Below are 23,906 nucleotides of genomic sequence, written 5' to 3'. Positions count from 1 at the left end.
AGGGAAAAGTCCTTGTAGTTGTCAGGTGTTCAAGACCTGGATTTCTGCTCTGCAAATGTGAATATACCTGACAGCTCTGAACTCTAACTTGGTCCAAATGCTGATTAGCTTAATTTTATTTCCTCTTTTGGGGTAAAGATTTCATGTCTTGAGGAAAACCATTTCTCTTATTTCAAAACCTTTTGCCTTTCTCCACTTCAGTGAAATGAAGTCATAACGCTCAGAATTTAGTTGCTAACAGCTAACAGATGATATGCTGAGCAACAGCCAGCATTTTCAACAACAACAACAAAAAGCTTTTCAACATGAGAAAAGGGGTTTTCTGAAAAATGTGTGAAACTGAAACCTCGATCCAAAAGAAATCAGAGAAGCATCTCTGGAAACCAAAGGAGGGACATTGGTATAATCCCATTTAGAAATCCCAGGCAATGCCATACTGACTCCAGGAGAAGGATTTCATCTATTTTATTTCGAAAAACAATCACACATTGTTCCATCAATGATTTACTGAATCCAAAACATTCTATTATTCTGAAAAATCTTAGCCCAATCAGACTCAATCAACTATAATAGTTAGACTTCCCTACGTTCATTTTCTTGTACATTCCTTACAATCTTCCTTAATATCCTTGAAAGAGACCACTTAACATTTCTTTTCCCTTTGCACACTCCTCATAAAAACAAATAAATACCAGCCTTAGCCTTACAATTGCAAATATTTGAAGAAGTTCAGTTCAGTTTCAGGATATTCATATGCTGGTAAACCTGTTTATCCAGTTAACTCCCCAAATACGTCAAATAACTGAAGGCTTTGTATTTATGCAATGTAATTTACATGGAACAGTCAAAGCTGTTTAACAACTAGACCTTTTTGGGGGGATGTCTCAAAGTCAGCACTGTTCTTCCCCATCATTCGTATTCAATCCGCAAACCACCCCACTTTTTTTTATAGGAGTCTGAAGCTGTGCTTGAATCACTCCAATGCTATAGCCATGTTTGCTCTGAAGTAAACCATACATTGCATTCAATGGGGCTTTCTCTCTTAATAGGTTCGCTTAGGACCGTAGCCTCCATAAGTAATCTAAAGAGCACAATCTACAAGAGCTGAGCAGAAACTGAATTCAAATGGAAGTGCAATCTGCTTTTGGTGCCTGCTAACAGGAAGCCCAAGCCATCTTGATATTTTCATACTGAGCACCCTGTGTTCACTTGCTCTCGGCATATGTGTGTGTATATATAAAATGGTGTTTCCTTTGCCTACCAGTTTACACTTCACTGTTACTCTTAACAGTTTACACATGCTTCTCCCCCTACTTTTAAATGCATTTAAACATGATTAGTCTAAGCACTGCCAGATGTTGCTTGCGCTAATGCAGCGTGTATGGTTTGGCTCGGCTGGTTTACAACTCAGGACAAGTCCAGTGCCTTGGATTATGCTCTGATTTTTAGGGACATTTGTTATAAACCTGCATTTTACACAAACTGGATGCCCACCATGCCACCTACCCACCTCTTGCATATGAATACGAAGAGAGACAAACTAAAAGGTTAACCTGGCATTTAATAATACAACATTGCAGATCGCTCTCCTTTCTTTGTGCTGGAGCAGCTGAAGAAGTTTGCAAGGAGTGCTGTGTTTGCTTATTAAAATGTATCTTGTGCACATTAACACGTGAAGACAACATTTATGTACGGCACACACAGTCCCCCAACCTAATGCCAACTCTAAGAGAGTTAAGAATTTAATTTGTTCTGGAGGTCCGTTCTTAACCTGAAACTGTTCTTAACCTCTGAGGTTCCACTTGAGCTAACGGGGCCTCCCGCTGCCGCCGCATGATTTCTGTTCTCATCCTGAAGTAAAGTTCTTAACCCGAGGTACTATTTCTGGGTTAGCGGAGTCTATATCTTGAAGTGTCTGTAACCCAAGGTACCACTGTACTGAGCAAAAAGTGTCACATCGTTTGTTATGCACTCTGACGGTAGTTAATCTCTGTCTCAAACATTTACACCACTGAATCTGTCAGGGTGGATTTGATTTAAATCAATCTGATTTAAATCATGATTTAAATCACGATTTAAATCACTAGTCAGTAAGGCTTGATTTAAATCATAGTTTTCTACATAAAGACTAATTCTTGCTGGTATAACTTTAATATGCAAGTAGATGAAGATTTTTAGAATAACAACTTTTCATATTAGTTTTTTATCCCCAGTTTAATGGGTTATTCATATTTGGACAACTTTACTGTTGTACTTAGGAAGGAGAAAAATAACCATTACCTTAATAATAACAATTTAAATAGATTTATTCAACTGAAATAATAACATTACAGCATATGTTATTTGCTTAAACAAACATCCATGTTTGTTAACTAATTTGGCTAAACAAAAATAAAATATATATATTTTAAGAAACTTAGACTGTCAGCCAGCCTACACATGAAAAACTTAAATACTGTCCACTTCAAACAATCAGAAAAATATTCTATTCTATTCACTGAACTTCTTGAAACTTAGCACTGAAGGGGTTGTTTCTGTATTCATAGGTTTGTAGAACAATAGGATTAAGGTCTTTTTCTCAACTCTGTTCATGTTATAACATTTTTGCTGTGAAGAAGAGGCATGTGATCTCTGTTGAGTCAAATTCAGTTTTGAGAACTGCAAAAGTAAACCAAGCATCTGTGATAATATCTTGTAGGCAGAGAAACTGCCCAATAATCTTACAAAAACCTCTGGAAGAGCATGACATTGTGAATGGATTAATGGAATTTATTTACCCCAAAAATTAAACATATACAACCTAATTCTACATAATTAAAAATCTAATCTTTATTTCATGATGGAATAACCTTTGGATGGTAATATATTTTCCTCAAAAAGCATTTTATTTTAAAAAAATCCAATTTAAATCAAAAAAATCAATTTAAATCAAAAAAATCCGATTTAAATCAAAAAAATCCGATTTTTTTGATTTTTTTAAAAAAATCATTGATTTTTATCCACCCTGGAATCTGTCAACAATGCTACAGGAAGGACCACCAATTCCGAATTTCCAAGTGCTACAAAATGCAAAAGTCCTAAGTGGCTCTTTGTTGGCATCGCTAACACTAGCCAAGAATAGGATAAGAACACAGGAAGTGACTTAGGCCATTGGGCCACCTGGCTCAGTATTGCTGCCATTGACTGGTTTCAGGCAAAGGACATTCCCATTCCTACCTGGAGATGCTGAAGCGTGATCCTTGACCATCCAACGCTCTTTGAATGCACAGAAGTAGTTGAGAGGCTATTTGCATCCTAACCACAGCTCCTTGGTTTATTTATTTCATAAAATGTATATACTGCTTGATTGTAAAAACAAACAAACAAGCAAACCCCAACATGGTTAATATGACCCATTTCTTATTTACGTCAAGAGGGAGGGGGACTTTTGCCCGTATTAGGTCCATAATTATGTCAGTGTCTTAAAAAACCTGTGTTGTTAGCAAAGGAGTAAATTCTGCTTCAAAAGTAGAATAATTTACAGCGCAAATTTATGCATGTCGACTCTGAAGTAAGCCCTACTGAACTTAATGGGACTTGCTCCCAGGTAGTGAGCAGAATTTCAGCCTTAATCACAAGGTCTTTCTCTTTCAGCTGAATTTCTATTTCCAGGGATGAGGTTGAAGATAAAGTACAGTATTGTACCACTCAGCCTAAATGTATTGATCTCTCTATATATCCTTTTTTGTTGTTTTTCAGTGTTGCACAACCTGATTTTTCTATTTAGGGTAGGCTACACATACACACAAATCAATGTGTAATGATGTTCAGGAAATATGTCAAATGTTCCAAAGAATGCTATCACTGTAATGGATTCTTCATTGTTTAAGAAACTTTTTGCTTCCTTTCCTTACCATGCAGTCTATAAATAAGACTCCGAACTTTGAAATCACATTCTATGAATCAAATTATTTTTATGGCAGATCACTGTGGCTACAACCGCTGTCCTAAAAATATACATTTTAAGAAACAAACACGATTGTCGTTTGCCTTTAAATTATTACATTCCTTCTGAAAAGAAAGAAGAATGGAATGGCACTTCCACATAATGAATTCTGACAGAAAACATGGCAAGCACTTGGGATAACTGGTTAAATGCACTAACTGGATACGTTCTTATTTTTCAGGCACTCAATGGCTTGGGACAGGTTTCCACACAGAAAATGAATCATGATTAAATAGCAAGCAAATGACTTGCTGGAGTATCTGAAACTCCACTCAGGGAATCTGGTGATGTCATAAAGCATGAGAACAAAGCATAAAAGTCACCAGAACACCCAAGAGAGAGTTATGGTCTGGAACTCTTAAAAAAGAAAAGAAAAAAAGTGCATGTTTTAAATTTTACAAAATGAATGGATTGGCAATAAAATACAGTGGTGGAAAAATGTTAATGGAGAAAGCAGACATTTCAAGTTTTTGCCCTACCTGACTTTTTCTAACTGTGGAACAATGTAAATCAAAGCACCTTTTTTTAAGGAGTGGGGTGTTATTGTATATCACCTGCTGTTTTATAAACTTCACTCTTTCCTAATTTGCTGTGGAATTATTATTTTTATGTAGAGCAGTCTATTGACAGAAATTCCCACAAGTTTCATTTCTGTCTACTATTTAAATTATGCCCATAAGTTTTCTAGTTCTTTTTCTGCATTAAGATAGATGGACAGACAGACAGACAGACAAACAAACTAGGCAGACTGAAAAAAGATAGAAAATGTAATGCATTCAGATTAAACAAATCTAATTAAACAGAAAAAGAAGATGCAAAACTGCAGTTAGCATAAACCAAATTCAGAACCGCAAAATAATCTCTGCAGCACCAGAAAACGAATAACTAACCTAGCAGACCAAAAGCCTCTGGAACAGGAAGGTCTTTGAAATTTATTACAAGGCCAATAACAAATGTGCTAAGAGTTCCAGAGTCTGAGTGGTGCCACCACTGAGAAGGCCCTCACCCATGTTCCCACAGTTGGTGGGGCACTGGGTTTGGACCTTTTCTGCAGGTATCACTCCATGGACAAATTCAAAAATTCACAATATTACCACAGAAGAATACCCTACAAGTGTTAAAACTATGGTTGACTGTATTTGACTTGATAATCCAGACCTTGCTTCAGCTGGGGTTTAACAGCACAAGTTGGCCCAGCCTCAACCAGTCCCCACATTTGAGTTTGTTAGTGCTAGTTTTAGGCTTATCTTCAATATTATGTCTTGTATCTAAATGCCAGAAAATGATGTTTTTGAAATGTGCTTGGGAAAATTCAGCCTAAGAAGAGCTGACAAGAGACTTATGTTACATGACTGAAAAGCAATAAAGGGATCCTCTCTGGAGCTGTCAGATGAAAAGTGAAGATACTACAAAACTGTTTATTAGATGACACAGTGCCTTATTTTCTATGTCTGTTTTGATACCAAACAACAGGGGAAACTGCTCCAGATGTTTAGTACAAAAGACTTGTGGAAGTCCTAAGAGATCCTTGTAGTCCCTTTGGTTAGGAAGCTATCAAGACTGGGTCTTATTTAGTTCTTATTTAGTACAGCCTTCGGTATAGCTGCAAGACATGAGACTCTGCTAAGTGTCTGCAGGGTGTGTCCCCCCCCCCCCGCCCTCTGGTTAGGAAAATGTATTTACTTATTTATTTAAAGTAACTTATATCCAACCCTCTCTCCCTAAGGAAAGCAGCATTTATAAAAAAAAAAGCAGTACAACAGCACAAACATAAAAACAAGCATTAGAAAACACTCAGATTCATAGCAGGGCTCAAAGCCTGATTAAAATGAGATGTTTTAACTGCCCTCCTAAGTGCAAGCAGTGAAAGGGTGACATGGATCTCCCAGGGGAGGACGTTTCAGAGGTGAGGAGCCACCACAGAAAAGGCCCTCTCATGTGCTGTCGCCTCTTGAACTTCTCAAGGGCAAGCAAGAAGGGGAAACTATATTATAATGGCCAGTGATATGAATCCATACAGCAAAATATGTCTGTGTGAGACACAGATTGAAGTGTGGACAGGATGAAAGAAGTGCAATTAAGACTTTTAAGGCACCACAGGAACATTTGTTTCTTCTTAATGAATATATAACAACCCTTCTGAAATCTGGAACTTCTCTTTCAGGTCAAGTATGAAAAATGGGCGATTATGAGCAACGAACAAAGTAGGCTAGCAATCTCAAGAGCCTGGAGTCAAAATGTAAATGTGAATACCCTGAGTGGAATTCAATGGAGTAATCGGACATGGAACAAGGTGAGCTTGTGCAGCAAGAGTTTCCCCCCTCTGGGCTTCCCCCCCCCCTCTCTAAAAGAGATTTAGCGTCCACGCAGGACACATGAGGAAAGGAAAGTTTTTTGGGGGGTCCCCACTGCACTAGCGAACCTTGTTCTGCACATGCAACAACTTACCGGTAGTTGAATGCCACCCTTTGGCTTCTGATATTATATTTTCCTTGAATCTGGCAGTGATCTTATTGCCATTTCACCTTCCACTACAGATCACTCTGTCGTCTCTACCTGTTCTCTCAACTCTGCCACAATCTCACCAAACAATGACAAAGGAAGCTCTCTGAGAGCACCCTTGGAAACAAAGGTGGTGCTTCTTCTTTTTTTAATGTTCTGTAGCTGTTCCCTATCAGGCAAAAAGCGAGGGTCAGTTCAGGAAAGTCCCGAGGGATACTGCGTGACCTTCAGCGATGCCAACAATTCCTTACTTTTTCAGCAGTCAGCACAACCCACAACATACAATAGAAATCTAGGCTCAGACTACACAAAATGAAGAAAAAGGAAAGGCCGTGAAGTCAAAACCATACATGGTGCGTGATGAAAGTGGAAGCTGAAAGACAGAGGCATTTATCAGAAAATTGGAGGATTGCAGACAACAACCTTTATTATAAGGTTGTGAACAATAATTTTGGCAGCCTAATCCTCACAGACACTTTAATGGAGCTTGAATTGGCACCGTCTTTTAAATAAAGGAGAGATGGGCAAAATATATTATTCTGGTTTGGAATAAACATATTAACTTTTTATCATGATGAATTTTAAATGGATGCAGCCACCAGGGGAAACTGACACATGCAAATGTCCTTTTCTGAGTTCTGCTTTTTAGGGGGGTGGGTGTTAGACAGAAAACATAAATAGTAAAAAATAAAATAAAATCCTTTTTAAAACCCACAATAATCTCAGTTCCTTGGAATGGAAGTAATTAAAGACAGAGAATCCTTTTCTTTTCGGCTTTCTTTATAATACCTTCCTTGGGGATAATCTAGCTGGGATTGCAAGCCATGTTTACAAATTCCCATGGTTCCCACCCTCCACAAAAAAGTCTTCATGCTCTATTGTATTCATCCCTCGCTCAAGATTCTTCAGCTCACAAAAGTGAGCAAACCTTTCTCTCTCTCTCATATATATACATATATAGGTACCATGTGCTGCTCATTAACATTACTTGTAATACATCTCAGTTGCTAGTTTAGTTTGGGGTTTTTTATATATTAAAAATACTCAGTGCAGGCAATTTTATAAAAGGCATGAAGTTTAGAATCTAAATATATATATATATTGATGTATATCATCGGAGTTACATAGTGATTACAATAATAGAAGTGTAGATGACACTGAGCTAGATGGACAAATACAGGTCAATACAGTAAAGCTTAGCAACCTGTTTAAACCATACCGTCATTGTTCAAGAAATCCATTACTCCTCTCACAAGTAACTTCCTTAAAGTAGTGAATCACCTAAGAGTACCTGGGGGGGGGGGTTACACAGGTAGATTTCTAAAGTTTATTATATCCTTAAACTTACTTAAATTGCTCAAAGAAGCCACAAAGATGAAGGACCATCAAATTTAATCTCTTACCAAATCCCTCCCCATCCTGAGAACCTAGGTCTAACGCTTCATTTCTGGATATTTCATCTTGCTGAAAACACTGCCATCTCTTTAGCCTGTTTTCCCTCACAGAGAGAAGCATTCACCAACCTGCGAAGCCCATCGCCCAGCCCTTGCCGGCTAGCTTTTATAAGCCAGGATGTGCAAGGATCAAGGAGACAGGTGGCTGGTTTCACTTGTCCAAGCAGCCTGTCCACATCCTTGGAGATTGAACAGATTGAAATTGTTCCCACACAACTTGACTAGACTGTCCTCTAGAACTACCCCGCCCCAGCCCTGCTCCCATGGTGGAGTCTACCTCTTCCTGAATCTGAGCGACTTTATCTGCAAAAAACTTAGCAAAATTGTACTGGGCCCGATGGAGCAGGTGGTTCCACCAAACTGCGAACCACCTGAAAAAGTCTCCCGCTGCTGTTTTCTGCAGATGCAATAGAGGCGGTGAAGAAAGTCTTCTTCGCCGTCGCTACCGCCACTTGGTAGGCTTGACATTGAGCTCTAACCCGTGTTTGGTCAGCTTCAAAATGAGTTTATTTGCTTATTTACAAAATTTCTAGACTGCCCTTCCTTGCAAATATCAAGACCTCAGGGCGGTTTCCAATATAAATCAATACAATAAAATATTTAAACCAATCATTAATAAAATGCAGCAGCACAGCAGCACCTCCCCACCCCAAACACACACAACCCCCCCTTTAGACAGTATTAACTAATTTCCCCCAAAGGCACAGGAGGAGAGAGTTGTTTTCGTTTGTCTATCCAGGCCTCCAGAGGGAGGGGATTCTACAGTGGGGGTGATACAACAGAGACATACAGGGCTGAGGAACCTCAGGCCTGAGAGCCAAACCCTGCCCTCCATGTCCCTCTGGCTCCCGAGACTCACCCTAGATATATCCCCTTTCCCCTTATCATCCCTTCTGCATATCGTACTTGAGTGTTTTTGCCTGCTGGAACATGTCCCTGAATTCTGATAACACTTCCTGCTTGCCTGGGCAGAGGACAGAGAGGGCTGTGCATAGACACTAGCCTCCTGCACGAAGCGGGGAAATCACATTTGTTGCTTTGTTCCCTTTTGCTTCTGACCCCAGCCACCACTGGCATGTGGTAACTTACTGTTGTGGTTGTAGGTTGCTTTAAACCAGGCGTCCCCAAACTTCGGCCCTCCAGATGTTTTGGACTACAATTCCCATCTTCCCCAAACACTGGTCCTGTTAGCTAGGGATCATGGGAGTTGTAGGCCAAAACATCTGGAGGGCTGCAGTTTGGGATGCTTGTTTTAAACCAGGCATGTCAAACCTGCGGCCCTCCAGATGTTTTGGACTACAATTCCCATCTTCCCCGACCACTGGTCCTGTTAGCCAGGGATCATGGGAGTTGTAGGCCAAAGCATCTGGAGGGCCGCAGTTTGGGGATGCCTGTTTTAAACTGTTATTTAAAAAGGGAATGTGGCCCTTTAGCTGAAGGTTCCCTAGCTCCGCTCTAGTGAATGGATTCAAGCTAATGAAGCTTGCTAGTGGCAAAGGACATTATTTTGTGCATTTGCAGAACAGTTAAAAATTGGGGGGGGGGTTATACCAGGTTCATACGGTTGCTGTTTTTAAAAAGTTCTCCTCTTGTCGATTACAATGCAAGTGAATGTCAGCTCTAGGGCTGTACCCCATAACTGGGGCATGCCAGAGGAACAAGGGGACTTTGGTGCCTGCAGGTCTTTCGCCTCTTCTGACATGATGCCAACATGCCCTCCAAACAGCTACCATTTGCCCTCCCTACTACAGGCGTCCAATTTAACATCACGGAAAGCTCAACCAAAAGCTAACGAATCTTACCAGGAACCCATTATAAATGCAATGTAGGGTTTACAGCTGTGGAAGTTCTAGTGCAATGCTTCCAAGACACAGAAATCTGAACTGAGATGTAACATCCAAGGTGCCTCAACCCGCTGCTTTTATATTCTGCAAATGCTCTCTCGCGTTTGCAACCGATTCCACTGAACTGTCCTGGCTCTTGTCGAGGCAAAACTTACCAGTCAGGTATTCAAGTACAGCTGCCATATACACTGGAGCGCCGACCCCAATCCTGTACTTCGGGTGACCTTTCTTAATATAACGTAGCATTCGTCCCACGGGGAATATGACCCCAGCTTTTGCCGAGCGAGAGGTCTTCGTCGACTTTTTCTTCCCACCCCTGCTGGACATTTTCTTTTACGTGGGTCTGGGTCAGCAATCTAGAAACTAGACACAAAAGGGGGAAAGGGTAAGGTTACAAATCAAGCCTGAGGCAGTTGCTTTCAAATGGTGAACGATACCTCGGAAGTCTCTTAAAATCGGGCCCACAGGCTTTCCACTGCACTGCGGTTCCAACACTGCTATACATCACGTGGGAAGCTGCAGTGCCATGTTGAGTGGTAGGGCTTTTAGGGCCTGATCTGTGCCTCTAAAACATAACATTCAAAGAGATTTCTGTGGGCAAGGCAGATCAGACTGTGTGCCGGAGGACTTTGGCGCTGGGTGCAAAATCCAGCACCCTGAGAATCCCAGCATTTATTCTTTATGGTTGTATCCAATGGGGTCCCTCTGCAGATGGAAAGCTCATTGATCCACAGAGATAGAACAATTTGTTTGTTTGTTAAAAACAATATAAATACAGGCTTGTTTTTTTTAAAAAATAAATAAATCTCTGTTTACAATTAACAGTTATGAAGGTTGGGGGAGGAGTGAATACGGATGCTTCCTGATTGAATGGAAGGTAATTTTTAGTATTTCATCTCTCCATTACACCTGACAAAACAAAATGCAACTTTATATTGTTCAAGGTGTTAAACTTTTTACTCTATTTTTTTTAAGCAAACAGTAATTTTACAGTACTAGATACAGTAGCAAATACAAAAATGAAGTCATTGTAAAAACACCAATGGCCATGCAAAAATAAACTCCAATAATATTTATAAAACATGCCTTGAATCCTGACACTGTGCCGGTGCTATTCCCAGTCATCACCCGGGTTAGGAGAGCTGCTTGGACAATAATGTTATTTTTTTAACACACTGATGATGCAAACAGAATTGTTCCCAGATTTTGTATTTCTGGTAACGAGTGGATTATCTTGCCTTCTGTACTGACAAGTATGTCCAAACTGAACATTCTGAGAAAAGTAACCATCCTGCAAAAATCATATTGTCTGCTGTAGCAACTACTCCCAGATGTGCTGGACTAGCGGTTGTGAAGGAGACACTTTGCACATGCTCAAAGGTACTCTCGTCCTTATCATTTCAAGCTCTTGAAAGAAGACTGGCAAACTACCTCCAGCATATAAAACCTTTCTTGGGGGATTTGGCCTGGCTGCCAGTTTGCTACTGGGTGTTGGTGTGGTAGGAGTCCCTATACACCTTGAGTAACCTGAGGGGCCACATTATCCCGTATTTAGTCAGTAGATCACTGTAGTAATTGGGACAGTTTATCCTGCACGTTCCAAATATCTCAGAAGCCTGCTCTGCAGTAACTCAGAGCAGGGCTTTCAATGTGATGGCCCCCGTTCTGTGGAACAGCATTCTTGTTGAGATACGACAGGCACCCGCTGTCTGCATTTTCTGGAAGCAACTGAAGACGTTTTGGTTCTGACAAGCCTTCCCTGGATGAATTGGGTCTTTAACATGAGTGCCCACTTGTTAGGGTTTTAATCCTGTTTCAAGTGCATTTGTTTTTTTAAAAATGTTTTTAACTGATTTTAGTTATTTTATGTGTAAATAGCCTTGAAGTGGTGGTTTAGAAGATGATGATGATGATAAAATGCCAGGTAAGGCTCAAGGTCTCAAGTGGAGTCCTGTAAAGAATGCTTGCATACAAAAGTACTGTTTTGTTTACTTCTCTCTTTGGAAAAGGGAAAGGATTGCAATTAACTGCCTGGGATTTGAAATTGTGGAATTTATCCGCCTACCCCTGCAGGAGTTTCACAAACTTCAATCTGACAACTTCCTTCCACCAGCATAATTGGACTTGACACTGGAGAATGATGGCCAGCAATCGCATGCTAATTTACTACCATCCACAAACATGTTGCTGATAGTTCTGCCGAGTGTCTGTCATTCTCAAGTTGTGTTTTTGCAAGAGTATATAGGCATTAAATTAAAATGTTAAAAAGCTCAGCAGAGAGGGGCGGTTTACAAGCTCAGAAACTGTTGCTCTTCTGGGAGCTGGTGGTTTAGAAAACTAGTCCAAATTCCTAAACCTTTGATTTCCTGTAAGAGAAGCCTGTAGTGGCTTTTTCCTTCACCCCTATGGAGATAGACAGTTTTATAAACAATGTTTTATAAGCCAAAGGAAACCCCAATGGTGTATATTAGCCATAGGAAAACCTCCTCGTGACCCAAAGCTGGCTTGGCACAAAGGGGTGCTTTTTCACAGCATCACCCCCCCTTTCTCAAACCAATTCCCCCTTCACCTCCTTGCGATTATTAAATCATCATGTCTAGGTTCTGAATTCTTTTTGCTTGTTCGCTCCATTAGCTATTTGTCCCCACCTTGCTCCATTTCGTTCTCCCTCTCCCCCTCCCTCCCTCCTTCCCCCTGCAACACAAACCTATCAATATATGTGCCAGGCACCTCCGATGAGCTGACTTCTAAATGAAGTGAAGCAAGCCTTACTTTTGACATTTTGCTACTTTTGCTACTATGCGATTTCTGACCTGTGCTAACGTGTCATGCCGGCTTTTAAATACACTTTCAGCTATTACATAAAACCTGTCTAAATTTCAGACCAGGAGTCTTTTGTCGACTATGAATATAAATTCCAGCGTCTATTGATTCCATCCTCCCACACTCTTGTTAACCTCGATTCCTAGACTTCCCAAACAAGGAGATGAAGCAAAGAGAAATGCGTAGGTCCAAGGCAACTGATAGGATTGTGGCTAAACACAGGTTTGCCTCTGTTCAAGCTGCCATACCCGCAGTTTTTAGGGTCACTAATCATACACCACAGTCCTAAAAGCATGCCGCAGAGTTCAACATGGCTTACTTGCAGGTGTGTCTAGGAATGCAGCCATAGCTTATTACCACATGCATTCTATGTGTTCAAAGTCACATTTAAGGAAAACGTTGGGAAGAAACATGAAGTAAAGATATCGAAAGCTTTCCCCACTTTCCACTTTTCCATTCCTTAACATGGAAAAGCAACCTAGCAAAACAAAATTTTCCTCCATATGGATCTTCGTAGGCCTATAACTAGCAAGTCTCTATTAACCATCTGGCTAATTATGGCTTCTAAGATGGCCCTTAAAAATATGCATAAACCACAAAAACCCTGGAGAGCAGAGCATTCTCAGACACTTCATGTCCAGTTAATGGAACACAAATGGCCAATTAGCTAATAATATTGTACCCTGGAATTTCAATCCAGAGTTTTCAATGCGATTAAAAAAGAAAAAGGTCCTTTATAAATGAAAAATAAAAAAGATCAAACATTTGCCCGTCACTGGAATAAGCCACATTATTACAAACAGTTACAAACAGAGATGCTGCAAAATGTTATCTTTTTCTTACTAATATTATTGTTATTAATGTTTTTTGTTATTCACTCCATGATTCACGAAAGCATTTTCACCCCAGTCTTTAGTTAAAAAGGCTACCACAGTGCCTTACGTAGGATCAATGAAAAATTAATTCTTGTAATAGTCCCTGTCCATAGGTGTACAGTCAAAAAGTCACAACACAAATGGAAAAAGAAGTGGGGAGGGAAGATGATGACTGGCAAACTCAGACACACACCCATGCTCTAAGTTACACAGCAGATGCTTATAATGAACAGATGAAACAGATCCTGCATTGTTCTTACTAAACCACAGTTTAAACAAACCACAGTTCCCAGAGTTTGAAAGTGACATTGATAATAGAAAGGGTACTTTTTATCTCTGCACAATCACAGAAGAGGAGGAGGGGAGAGAGAAAGAGACTGTTTGAGCCCAAAGTTTGTGCACACCTGTCCAGGTAGAGGAAAGCCATGGTTTCCAGTTACATCTGAACAGGACTTAGTTATTTATGGGGCATGATGTTTATTCCAGTTGGCCCTTCTGGTAGGTGTAATCACGTGTATTTTTTTAAGCTGCAGGGACCTTCCTCTCGCAATTAGCAGTCCTCCTTTGCTAATTTAATGAGCCAGGAGGGACGGGGGTCAAAGGGGCATGTGGTCGGATGTATTGCCACCAATACCTTGTCCACATCAGTTGATTGCATGGGTGAAAATGATTCCATAGCACACTCTCAATAGTGGCACTGGGTACTTCAACCAGGGCTGCAACAAGCACAGAACCAAGAGAGGATGCTTGGGAGCGACTGTGTCAACACCCTTTTTTCATCTTACTTTTCCATAACCCAAGATCTGTCTTCATACCACTAAACCGTGGTTTAGCATTCCATCTGAATAATGCCTATGTAACCAAGGTTCAAACCATCTAATGCCCGTCTAGCATCTGCCAGAACTGATCATATTTCTTCCAAACAAAAAGAGGGAGGGCAGTTAGACAATTTTCTCGAGTGTTTCTACCCTACCCAGTCTTCCACTTCTTGAAAAGCTAGCATGGTTCTTTGTCAGAGAAGCTACTGGCAGGAACAAGGGAGGTTGAACATACCTTCTCGTTTTTCAGAGAGATGAAATAGAAACAGCGTACACGCGCAGAGCCTATAACGTCCATCAACAGAGTAATCCCTGATGAGAGAGCTCCTCTAACAAGGAGAGGATGCTATGGAATTAACAGCAACCTGCTGGAATTCCTTTAGTGATGATAACTATCAAGGGACAATCTGACAAAACTCATGGCATTAACAGCCTGAATCATGAACCTGAAATACAGTGCACTGAGTTTTCTTGTCTCTCAAATCTCTTAAGAGCACAGGAACCTGCTTCAGACCAGATAAGATCATCTGTCCATCTAGCCCTGTTGTCATTTGACAGGCAGCAGCTCTCCAGGGTCTCAGGCCAAGGTCTCACCCTTCAGCTGCTACCTGATCCCTTTGGCTGGATATTTCAAGGATTGCATATGGAATCTTCTACATGCCCAGCATGCGCTCTACTACCTAGCTAGGGCCCTTTTTTTACTGGGACCATAAGGTGTGGAGGTGGTTTACTGGAACTTTCGCTATTAACCTTTGGACCTCATTTGAAACTACAGAATGGATGGAAACATAAATTTCGACATTGGAGAGTGACATCAAGTTGGTCCTTAGCATACAACTAATCACAATAAATCTACGCAGCGTAGATGGCTGTGTCTCCCAATTGCTTCGCCTACTCTTCATTTAATTGTGCATGACTTCCTCTTGAAGAAATAATACGGCGTGCGAGATACAGCTTCTGTGCGGCTTAACAGATCTTCTGCAAATTGGAAGGGTTTCCTCCCCCCCCCCCGAGTTCCAATAGGTCCAATTAGTGTTAAACAATAACTAGGCACCTCCGGAAAGAAAATGAACATGCTTTATGCACAGAGCAAGGTATACAGGCCATTTTCTATAAGCAGATTAATCAGCAATCGCAGAATTACTGCCTATTGGAGGGATTCAAATGCATCTCCCTATTTTTATTTCTCCTTCCTGTCTTTAAAATCTGGATGAACAGCCCATCTCTATACACAGGCAAGAGTGTTAGGCACAGAGGGGCCCCCAGGACCAGCACAAAGCAACTCTTGGCCTGCTCTGCCTTTTCTGCTCAGCAGCAGCCACTGCTGCCTGCAATTTGGCAAAGATGGAGTGAAGAGAAGGGGGCTTCCAGTGGGCCTCAGCAAAGCAAATCACGAAAGCAGCCGTAGGAATTAGAATAGAATAGAGATAAAGGGACCCAGGTGGCGCTGTGGTTAAACCACTGAGCCTAGGGCTTGCTGATCAGAAGGTCGGCGGTTCGAATCCCTGTGACGGGGTGAGCTCCCGTTCCTCGGTCCCAGCTCCTGCCAACCTAGCAGTGCGAAAGCACGTCAAAATGCAAGTAGATAAATAGGAACCGCTACAGCGGGAAGGTAAACGGTGTTTCCGTGTGCTGCTCTGGTTTGCCAGAAGCAGCTTTGTCATGCTGGCCACATGACCTGGAAGCTATACGCCGGCTCCCTCGGCCAATAATGCGAGATGAGCGCGCAACCCCAGAGTCGGTCACGACTGGACCTGATGGTCAGGGGTCCCTTTACCTTTACCCTAGAATCATAGAGTTGGAAGAGGCCACAAGGGCCATCCAATCCAACCCCCTGCCAAGCAGGAAACACCATCAAAGCATTCCTGACAGATGGCTGTCAAGCCTCCGCTTAAAGACCTCCAAAGAAGGAGACTCCACCACACTCCTTGGCAGCAAATTCCACTGTCAAACAGCTCTTACTGTCAGAAAGTTCTTCCTAATGTTTAGGTAGAATCTTCTTTCTTGTAGTTTGAATCCATTGCTCCGTGTCCGCTTCTCTGGAGCAGAAAACAACCTTTCTCCCTCCTCTATATGGCATCCTTTCATATATTTGAACATGGCTATCATATCACCCCTTAACCTTCTCTTCTGCAGGCTAAACATGCCCAGCTCCCTAAGCCGTTCCTCATAAGGCATTGTTTCCAGGCCTTTGACCATTTTGGTTGCCCTCCTCTGGACACGTTCCAGCTTGTCAGTATCCTTCTTGAACTGTGGTGCCCAGAAGTGGACACAGTACTCCAGGTGAGGTCTGACCAGAGCAGAATACAGTGGTACTATTACTTCCCTTGATCTAGATGCTATACTCCTATTGATGCAGCCCAGAATTGCATTGGCTTTTTTAGCTGCTGCATCACACGTTGACTCATGTCAAGTTTGTGGTCTACCAAGACTCCTAGATCCTTTTCACATGTACTGCTCTCAAGCCAGGTGTCACCCATCCGATATTTGTGCCTTTCAATTTTTTTTTTGCCCAAGTGTAGTACTTTACATTTCTCCCTGTTAAAATTCATCTTGTTTGCTTTGGCCCAGTTGTCTAATTAGTGGAAGCTGAAAGGTTGCAAGATCCAAGCAGAGCAGCCCTGGTTTTCATTGCTTCATTGAGGATTCTGTGACAGCTGTTGAAGTCACAGCCTTCACAGACAAAGTATCAGACTGCTATGTAGTTAAGACAGGAACAGAAGCAGCAGCAATCAGACTATTGGTGCATCTAGCTCAGCCCCATCCACACTGACGGCAGTGGATTTCCAGGGGTTCAGACAAGGGTCTCTCACAGCCCCACCTGGAGATGCCAAGGACTAAAGCTGGGACCTTAACACATGCGAAGCAAATGTTCTACTGCTGAGCTACATTCCCCCCCCCCCAAAAAAAATCCTGTAGCATGCTCAGAAGACTTGTTGTCACTTTCTGGATTGATTGGGGAGGAACACACTCTTACTCATCTGATCTCTGGCCACCAAACCTCACTGTTTACAGAAGGCTGCTGTGGCTGCATGTACTTTTGGGCCACTCATTTCACACTGGCTAGGCTAGCATCTGACTAACACTTGGCAAGAGGGTCAAGCAAATGCCGAACTGTAAGAGGGTCAAGGTAATGGCAGGCTATTAATAGGCAATCAGATGCCGAGTTGATTTCAGCGGAGCAATTAACATTCATCCTAATAGGTTTGAGGCAGAGGCTTGCCTGGTCCAAGGTAAGCATGCATATGGACAGTAATTGCCTTCATACACAGATGACCGATTTCGCTAGATATGTAAAATGGCATCAATGGGGCATTCACACTAGATAATGATCTCCTGGGACTGGATAAATGCCAAGATGAACTAGAGAGGCATTTGGTGTGTTTCCTTTTCCATCACCTTCTCTTCACTGCCAGCAGACAATGCTTTGTTTGCAACCACCAGATACTATTATTTCAGCCTCGCACATTAAAGCGGATTTGTCCCACTCTTCCTTCAAGCGGCCCATTTTATCTTCACAAACATGGTAAGGGCAATAGCGGCTGGTGCACAAGGGCGGAGCCATGAAGCCATCCTCTCGACACCGAGGTCACTGCAGCTTACCTGGATAGCAGTGGGGTGGGGAAGTGGCAGAGGTCAAGGCTGTGCGGACGCATCAGTGGAAGTGCTGCCAGTGCATCTATGCAGCCCTGACCTCACCACCTGTACCAACTCAGCACCAACTAGGTAAGCTGCAGCAACACTGGATTTTGGCGGCGGCGGCGCGGGGGGGGGGACAGCTCTGCCTCACCATACCGGGGCCAGGTTCAAGGTTCTTGTCTTAATGCAAGGCCCTTGCAACTTGGGTCCAGGATACCTTGAGGACTGCCTGATCACTAGGGTCTTGGGGGGAGTCGCTGTTAGTTTTCCCTCATGGCTGAGAGACCTGCCTCGTGTCCACCAGGAGCTGTGTGTTCAGTAATGTGGGCCTGGTTTTCTAGAACTCCATTGCAGCTGAGGTCCAGCAAAATCCCTTCCTTTGGAACTTCTGACACCAACTAAAGACACCATGAATTATCATTATCATCATCATCATCATCATCATCATCATTCCAGAAAGCATTTTAACTTATTTTTATTGTTGTATTGCTGAGTTACTTGTATACCACTTAGAGACGGTTGTAATTAAGTGCGCTATAGCTTGCCAAAATAAATATAAACAATAAAAATTGCCTCTCTCATACTGTGTTCCATAGTCCCCTATGCTCCTGTTGGCACTTACCCACCTCTCAATTCCCTGAACTTCCCGAAGGCAGGGACAGAGCAGGGATAGCAACACTGGCCCTGCACTGTAGTTAAATACAGCTTCGAAAAGGCCAGCCCTGGCTAACCGGGACTGCATTAGGCAAACTTTGGATACTGCTCTTTTTCTCCTTCTGCCAGTTTTGGCTTACACCACAGTGCTATTTTATGGAGGCTGCACGTGAAGGATATGGGATAGTTAAGGGAACAAACCCTGGACATTCTATCTATTAAAATCAAGAAGACTTCTCCCAACTTGGCATGGAAAATTCAACATAGAAAATCATCAGTACAAAATGGCTGAGATGCAGTAGATGACCATTTGCACCCTCAATGGGCAAATTTCTCCTGTATGTGGCTACGATTTTAGCCCAAAGGGACGGTTCACAGGAAAAGCTCCCACATGTTCAGCAAACGTGTGAAGTGCAAGAGGGACTGCCTCACTAGTCTGACTCACAACACACCCACTGATGGCCTCACATACAGCATCTGTCCGAGTGCAAAGGACCCCTTTTGGGTGTTTGCTGCACGTGCAGGTGCCAAAGGGGCATGGGTCACTGGGTGTATCAGCATCAGGACTAAAAGAGGCTGCCTTTCTTCCTCTTCCTGCATTTACTTAATACTGGAGAGGTTTTCTTGTGAGCAGTCCTACAGCTGACCTTGAATCTGCCATTTGTTGAATCTGTACTTTCAATGCTCCTCATTTATTACAGAGCCAGATAAAAGTTCATTTTGGTTCAAAGTTAATATTTGCATGCTTGCTTATACACTGTGCGAAGAAGCAGCACAATATACATCGAGGGTGTACAATAATTTCCTGCTTCCATGGCATGTAAATTATTACAGGAACCTTGAGTTAAAATTTCTGTGCTTTTTGGTCCAGGAGCAAATTGGCAAGTGCCTTAACCAAGGAGTGGAGAACCTGATCTGTATCAACCATCTTCCACCTGAACATGCATAGTGTAGCTGCTCCCTCCTATCCTACTCCACTACACCCAGTCTCTGTGCTTCCTCTGTTTGCTGTCCCAGGCTGGGGGGATATGAACTTGCCATTACAACTGTACTTTGGCTGCAAACAGCCTGAGGAAGATAGACTTGTGCTACACAGATCTGTATTCTAGAACCAGTTAAGTCAGGCTGGGCAACCTCTGGCCCGCATGCCAAATATGCCTCAACCAGGGTCCCAATTTGTACCATGATGCCATTTCCCTGAAACCACACCCACCAGCCTCACACCTGAGATCAGCTGCATGACTAAGTTCCCTGTGGGGAACTGAGGGGAATTCAACTACACAACCCATCCCAGAAGAAGAAGAGGAGGAGGAAGAAGAAGAGGAGTTTGGATTTGATATCCTGCTTTATCACTACCCGAAGGAGTCTCAAACCTGCTAACATTCTCCTTTCCCTTCCTCCCCCACAACAAACACTCTGTCAGCTGAGTGGGGCTGAGAGACTTCAAAGTAGTGTGACTAGCCCAAGGTCACCCAGCAGCTGCATGTGGAGGAGCGGAGATTCACCAGATTATGAATCTACTGCTCTTAACCACTACACCACACTGGTGTAGTGATAGGCAGTGGCTTTAAGCCTGCTGATGAATGGCACTCCAAAACACCACACAGGGCTCTTTGCTAATGTCACTGTGACATCATGTAATGGACAGGTGGGCATCCTGCTCAGCTATCAGATTTGGCCCCCTGAGAGGCCAGGTTCTCCACCCCTCAGTTAAAGAGAAGACTTAGGGTACCTGGACTTTCCCATTTGCTCATGGACCAAATGATGGTTGTTGTAGTTCAACAATATATGGAGGACACCCACACCTGCCCAAGTCCCCCCCCCAAAAAAACAAATTGTAATCAGAAGGAATTATGCAACTTGGAAAAAATCCCTTAATGTTGGTATTAAAGTTAGAAGCACTCATGTGTTTTTTTTTAGTTCCGCAAAAGTCTACATCCTCTTTACTTACTATAATGGAGTGCCCCTTTTATTTCCAAGAACTCTCTTTTGTGCAACAGAATTTATTTTATGACATTGGAATGGTTCCCAAAGTACGCACTATATTCCTATGACTCCATAAATGTTTGATATATTTTCTAATCAATAGTGCATGCATCATTTTGTGCTCAAGTTACGAACCCCTGAGCTACATTTTTCAGTGTTTAATGTCACTGGTTTAAATTATGTTCTCAGTAACACTGGAGTAAATCTGGAGTAGAATTAGCCCACATGTGTATTAAGTCAATCACAGAGTGGCATATTCAATCTTTACAGATAATATAGAAACTGAGAGCATTGCTGTATTTCCCTTTACTTCCCCTATCCAGCTAAGTTCAGAACAAGAAAACAAACTCAGATCTTAGCAAAATATGTCAAAAGCAATGCAAAAAGCAAAGCAAAAGCAAGTATGTCACATGTAAATTACACTGAATCCTTGGGCTGAATTTATTCATGTATTGTTTTACTTCCAATAATGAGTAGCCCCATAAACAATATATGGATACAAGACACCTGCAGTTGAATACAGTATTTGCTTAAATATATAACCTCCTTTACACTCAGGTGTTCTTTCTCTAATTACAGACTTGCCTTTTGGTTTATTTATTTTTCAGTCCCTGAGAAACAAGAGGGGGGAAAGCACATGAACTGGAGCAATCCCTACACACCTGTTGCTAAGTGACAATTGCATAACCCAAGCATGAACACTTGGGTGAGATGGGGGAAATGTGAAATCACGACAGACGACACAATTTGAATATGCTCTGAAACTCACCCAAGCTCTATAGACAAGGGGATAGATGGAGTCATTTCTGATATAAGCCAAGGTCATAATTTGGCCCCCACATCCACAAGCGTCAAATGACAGTGTATGTCATCCAGGTAAAAAGGTAAAGGTAAAGGGGCCCCTGACCATCAGGTCCAGTCGTGTCCGACTCTGGGGTTGTGGCGCTCATCTCGCTCTATAGGCCGAGGGAGCCGGCGTTTGTCCGCAGACAGCTTCCTGGTCATGTGGCCAGCATGACAAAGCTGCTTCTGGCGAACCAGAGCATCGCACGGAAATGCCATTTACCTTCCCGCCGGAGCGGTCCCTATTTATCTACTTGCACTTTGATGTGCTTTCAAACTGCTAGGTGGGCAGGAGCTGGGACCAAACAACAGGGATTCGAACTGCCGACCTTCTGATCAGCAAGCTCTAGACTCTGTGGTTTAACCCACAGTGCCACCTGGGTCCCTATGTCATCCAGGTAGTAAAGTTTAAATATTTATTCGCATTACAGGGAAAGAAGCACGGTGAGATCCACAAATTAAATGCTAGCACACAAGAAAAGTGATGCAGCTTGCAAACCAGCATTGTCATACATTTACTCAAGAGCAGTCCTCCAATAAGAGAGTATGCAACAATGCAATAAGGGCCTTGCAATGGAACGAAGTCCACAGGATCAGGTCAGTTTAAGCAGTTTGTGTCTCAAAGTGCATTGGGTTTGTTCTTTTTTGTCATGTACTCTGCTCTTTAAAATACCTATGGGAGGGGCTGTAATTCAGCGGTAGAACACCTGCTTGGCCGGCAAATGGTCCAGGTTTCAATCCCCAGCATCTCTAGGGAGATTGTGAAAAGCCTTGTGCATGGAACCCTGGAGAGCTGCTGTCAGTCAGTGTAGGCAACACTGAAATGGGTAGACCGATCACCCATGTTTCTGGCAGCCCTCTGCTGCAAGGAGTAACCACTCCCATCCCACACTTCCAGGACCTGGTCACATTGCAGCAAGCACAACAATCACAGGCTCTGGATAAAATACCCTGCACAGTGCCCCTTCCACTGTTTTCTCCCACTTTGTTCTAAGCAGCTTTTCTCTTTTTGTGTGTATGCGTGTTCGGGTTTTGCCCTTCCCAATTTGCAAACAAGCAACTTTGGGCCATGTCATGTGAAAGTGAAACGTACCAAATATGTCCTCCGCCGCTTCCTAGTTACTCAGCTTGCAGTCTCTGTGCATTATCTTCTCGTGCTCAGTGACCCGAGGAAGAGGAGGAGGAGGAGGAAGGGGAAAGAAAAGGAGGTGGGTGGCTGGGGCAGAAGTCTAGCTTCGCATGATCTAACACCCTTGTGCAAACGATCGCGTATTCTTGGAATCCGAGGGCCACATTCCACTCCCGAAATCCGGATTCCCTAGCCCAGAATGAAATCGGAGCAAGAAATCCCCCACGACACCGCGCAGAGGAGAGTTTTGTTTCCTTAAGGGCGCAGGGAAGTCTCTCCGCTCTCCTTTAACCCCCTCGGTTCCGCTCCGGATTCGGATCGGAGGAAATCCCTTTTCGCCTACGTCCCCCAAGATTGCAAACAATCGTGGAATCACAGGAGCCTCGGTTAATAACAATACCACTAACAACAATAACACCGCCACCAGTAACGCCCTCCTGGAACCTGTCGGGAGCTTCTCTGGATTGCAAAGATACGCCCGCACCCAAGGCAGGTGCCTGCCCCAAAGGACCACCTCCAGGTGTTGCAAGTGTTGCAATACGACACAGAGAGAAAGGGAGGCAGGGGGACGATCCGCTCGATCCCAACCCCTCCGCCCCAAAGCGAACAGGGCAAGCGGCTGGCAGGGAAATCGCATTGTGCTCAAACAACGACCGCAGGTTTCGCGCAGGACAGGGTCCGGGGCAAAGGAAGGGGGCGTCAGTCAATCACTTACAGAGCAGATCCCAGCAACGGCGGCGGCGGCGGCGGCGGCGGCGGCGGCGGCAGCAATATGTCTCCCTGCACCTCCCCAATTCGCTCAGCCGCCGTGTAAACTGGAACAAGCCGACTGTAATGTGCATGAAGTCCCACAATGCACAGCGCAGCGCTCGTCACATCCCCTCCTTTCAATCGGCGCCCAGGCCTGCTGCCTGCCTCGCCGAGGGGCGCGCGGCGTGAGGGAAGGAGCGCGGCAGGAGAGCCGTCGGCGCCTCCTCCTCCTCCTCCTGCGGTGCCGCCGCCGCCGGCTGAGGAGGACACAGGCGGGGCCTTGCTCCGCAGTCGCGCCCTTGAGACCCCCGCCCCATCCTCGCAGGGAGAAGCCAATGGCGTGAAGTTGGGAGGGACGCAACGAATCCGGCGGTTCGCTTCCTCCGCCGCTTCGCCTCCCCGCAGTGGGCGCTTTCGGCTGCGGCGCCTCGGAAGAGCCCCAAGGCGCTAGCCCCTAAGAGGCGCTCGCTGAAGAGCAGGGGGTCAGGGCCGGTGTCTAGACCCGGCTTAGTCCTCCCCCTTCGGATAACTGGACGTGCACGCAGCCCTTCCCTCTGTGCAGGAACAGCACCTGCGCCTCGCTCCCCGCCTCTCCGGAGGGAGG

At 43.6% G+C, this 23,906-nt stretch overlaps 1 protein-coding gene across 7 annotated transcripts in view; it reads right to left on the bottom strand.

Moving 5' to 3' along the window:
• The window catches only part of LOC118080370 (core histone macro-H2A.1), a 50,665-nt gene extending 27,119 nt beyond the window's left edge, over positions 1-23,546 (bottom strand). For 2 of the 7 annotated variants that reach the window (XR_009557146.1, XM_060271664.1), the window contains exons 1-2: positions 23,268-23,545; positions 9,941-10,148 (exon numbers count right to left, since the gene is read on the bottom strand). Coding sequence is in view for 4 of the 7 variants with exons in the window: in XM_060271664.1 (XP_060127647.1) it covers positions 9,941-10,112 (172 nt within the window). In the remaining 3 variants the exon portion in view is untranslated. The other 5 variants (XR_009557144.1, XR_009557145.1, XM_035105481.2 and 2 more) reach the window with 5 other exon arrangements.
• Positions 23,547-23,906: the final 360 nt, after the last annotated feature.

This window comes from Zootoca vivipara, chromosome 2, assembly GCF_963506605.1.
Source record: "Zootoca vivipara chromosome 2, rZooViv1.1, whole genome shotgun sequence".
Lineage (NCBI taxonomy): Eukaryota > Metazoa > Chordata > Lepidosauria > Squamata > Lacertidae > Zootoca > Zootoca vivipara.
The sequence above is the reverse complement of the archived record's forward strand: the minus strand, read 5'-3'. Positions and strand labels throughout refer to the sequence as shown.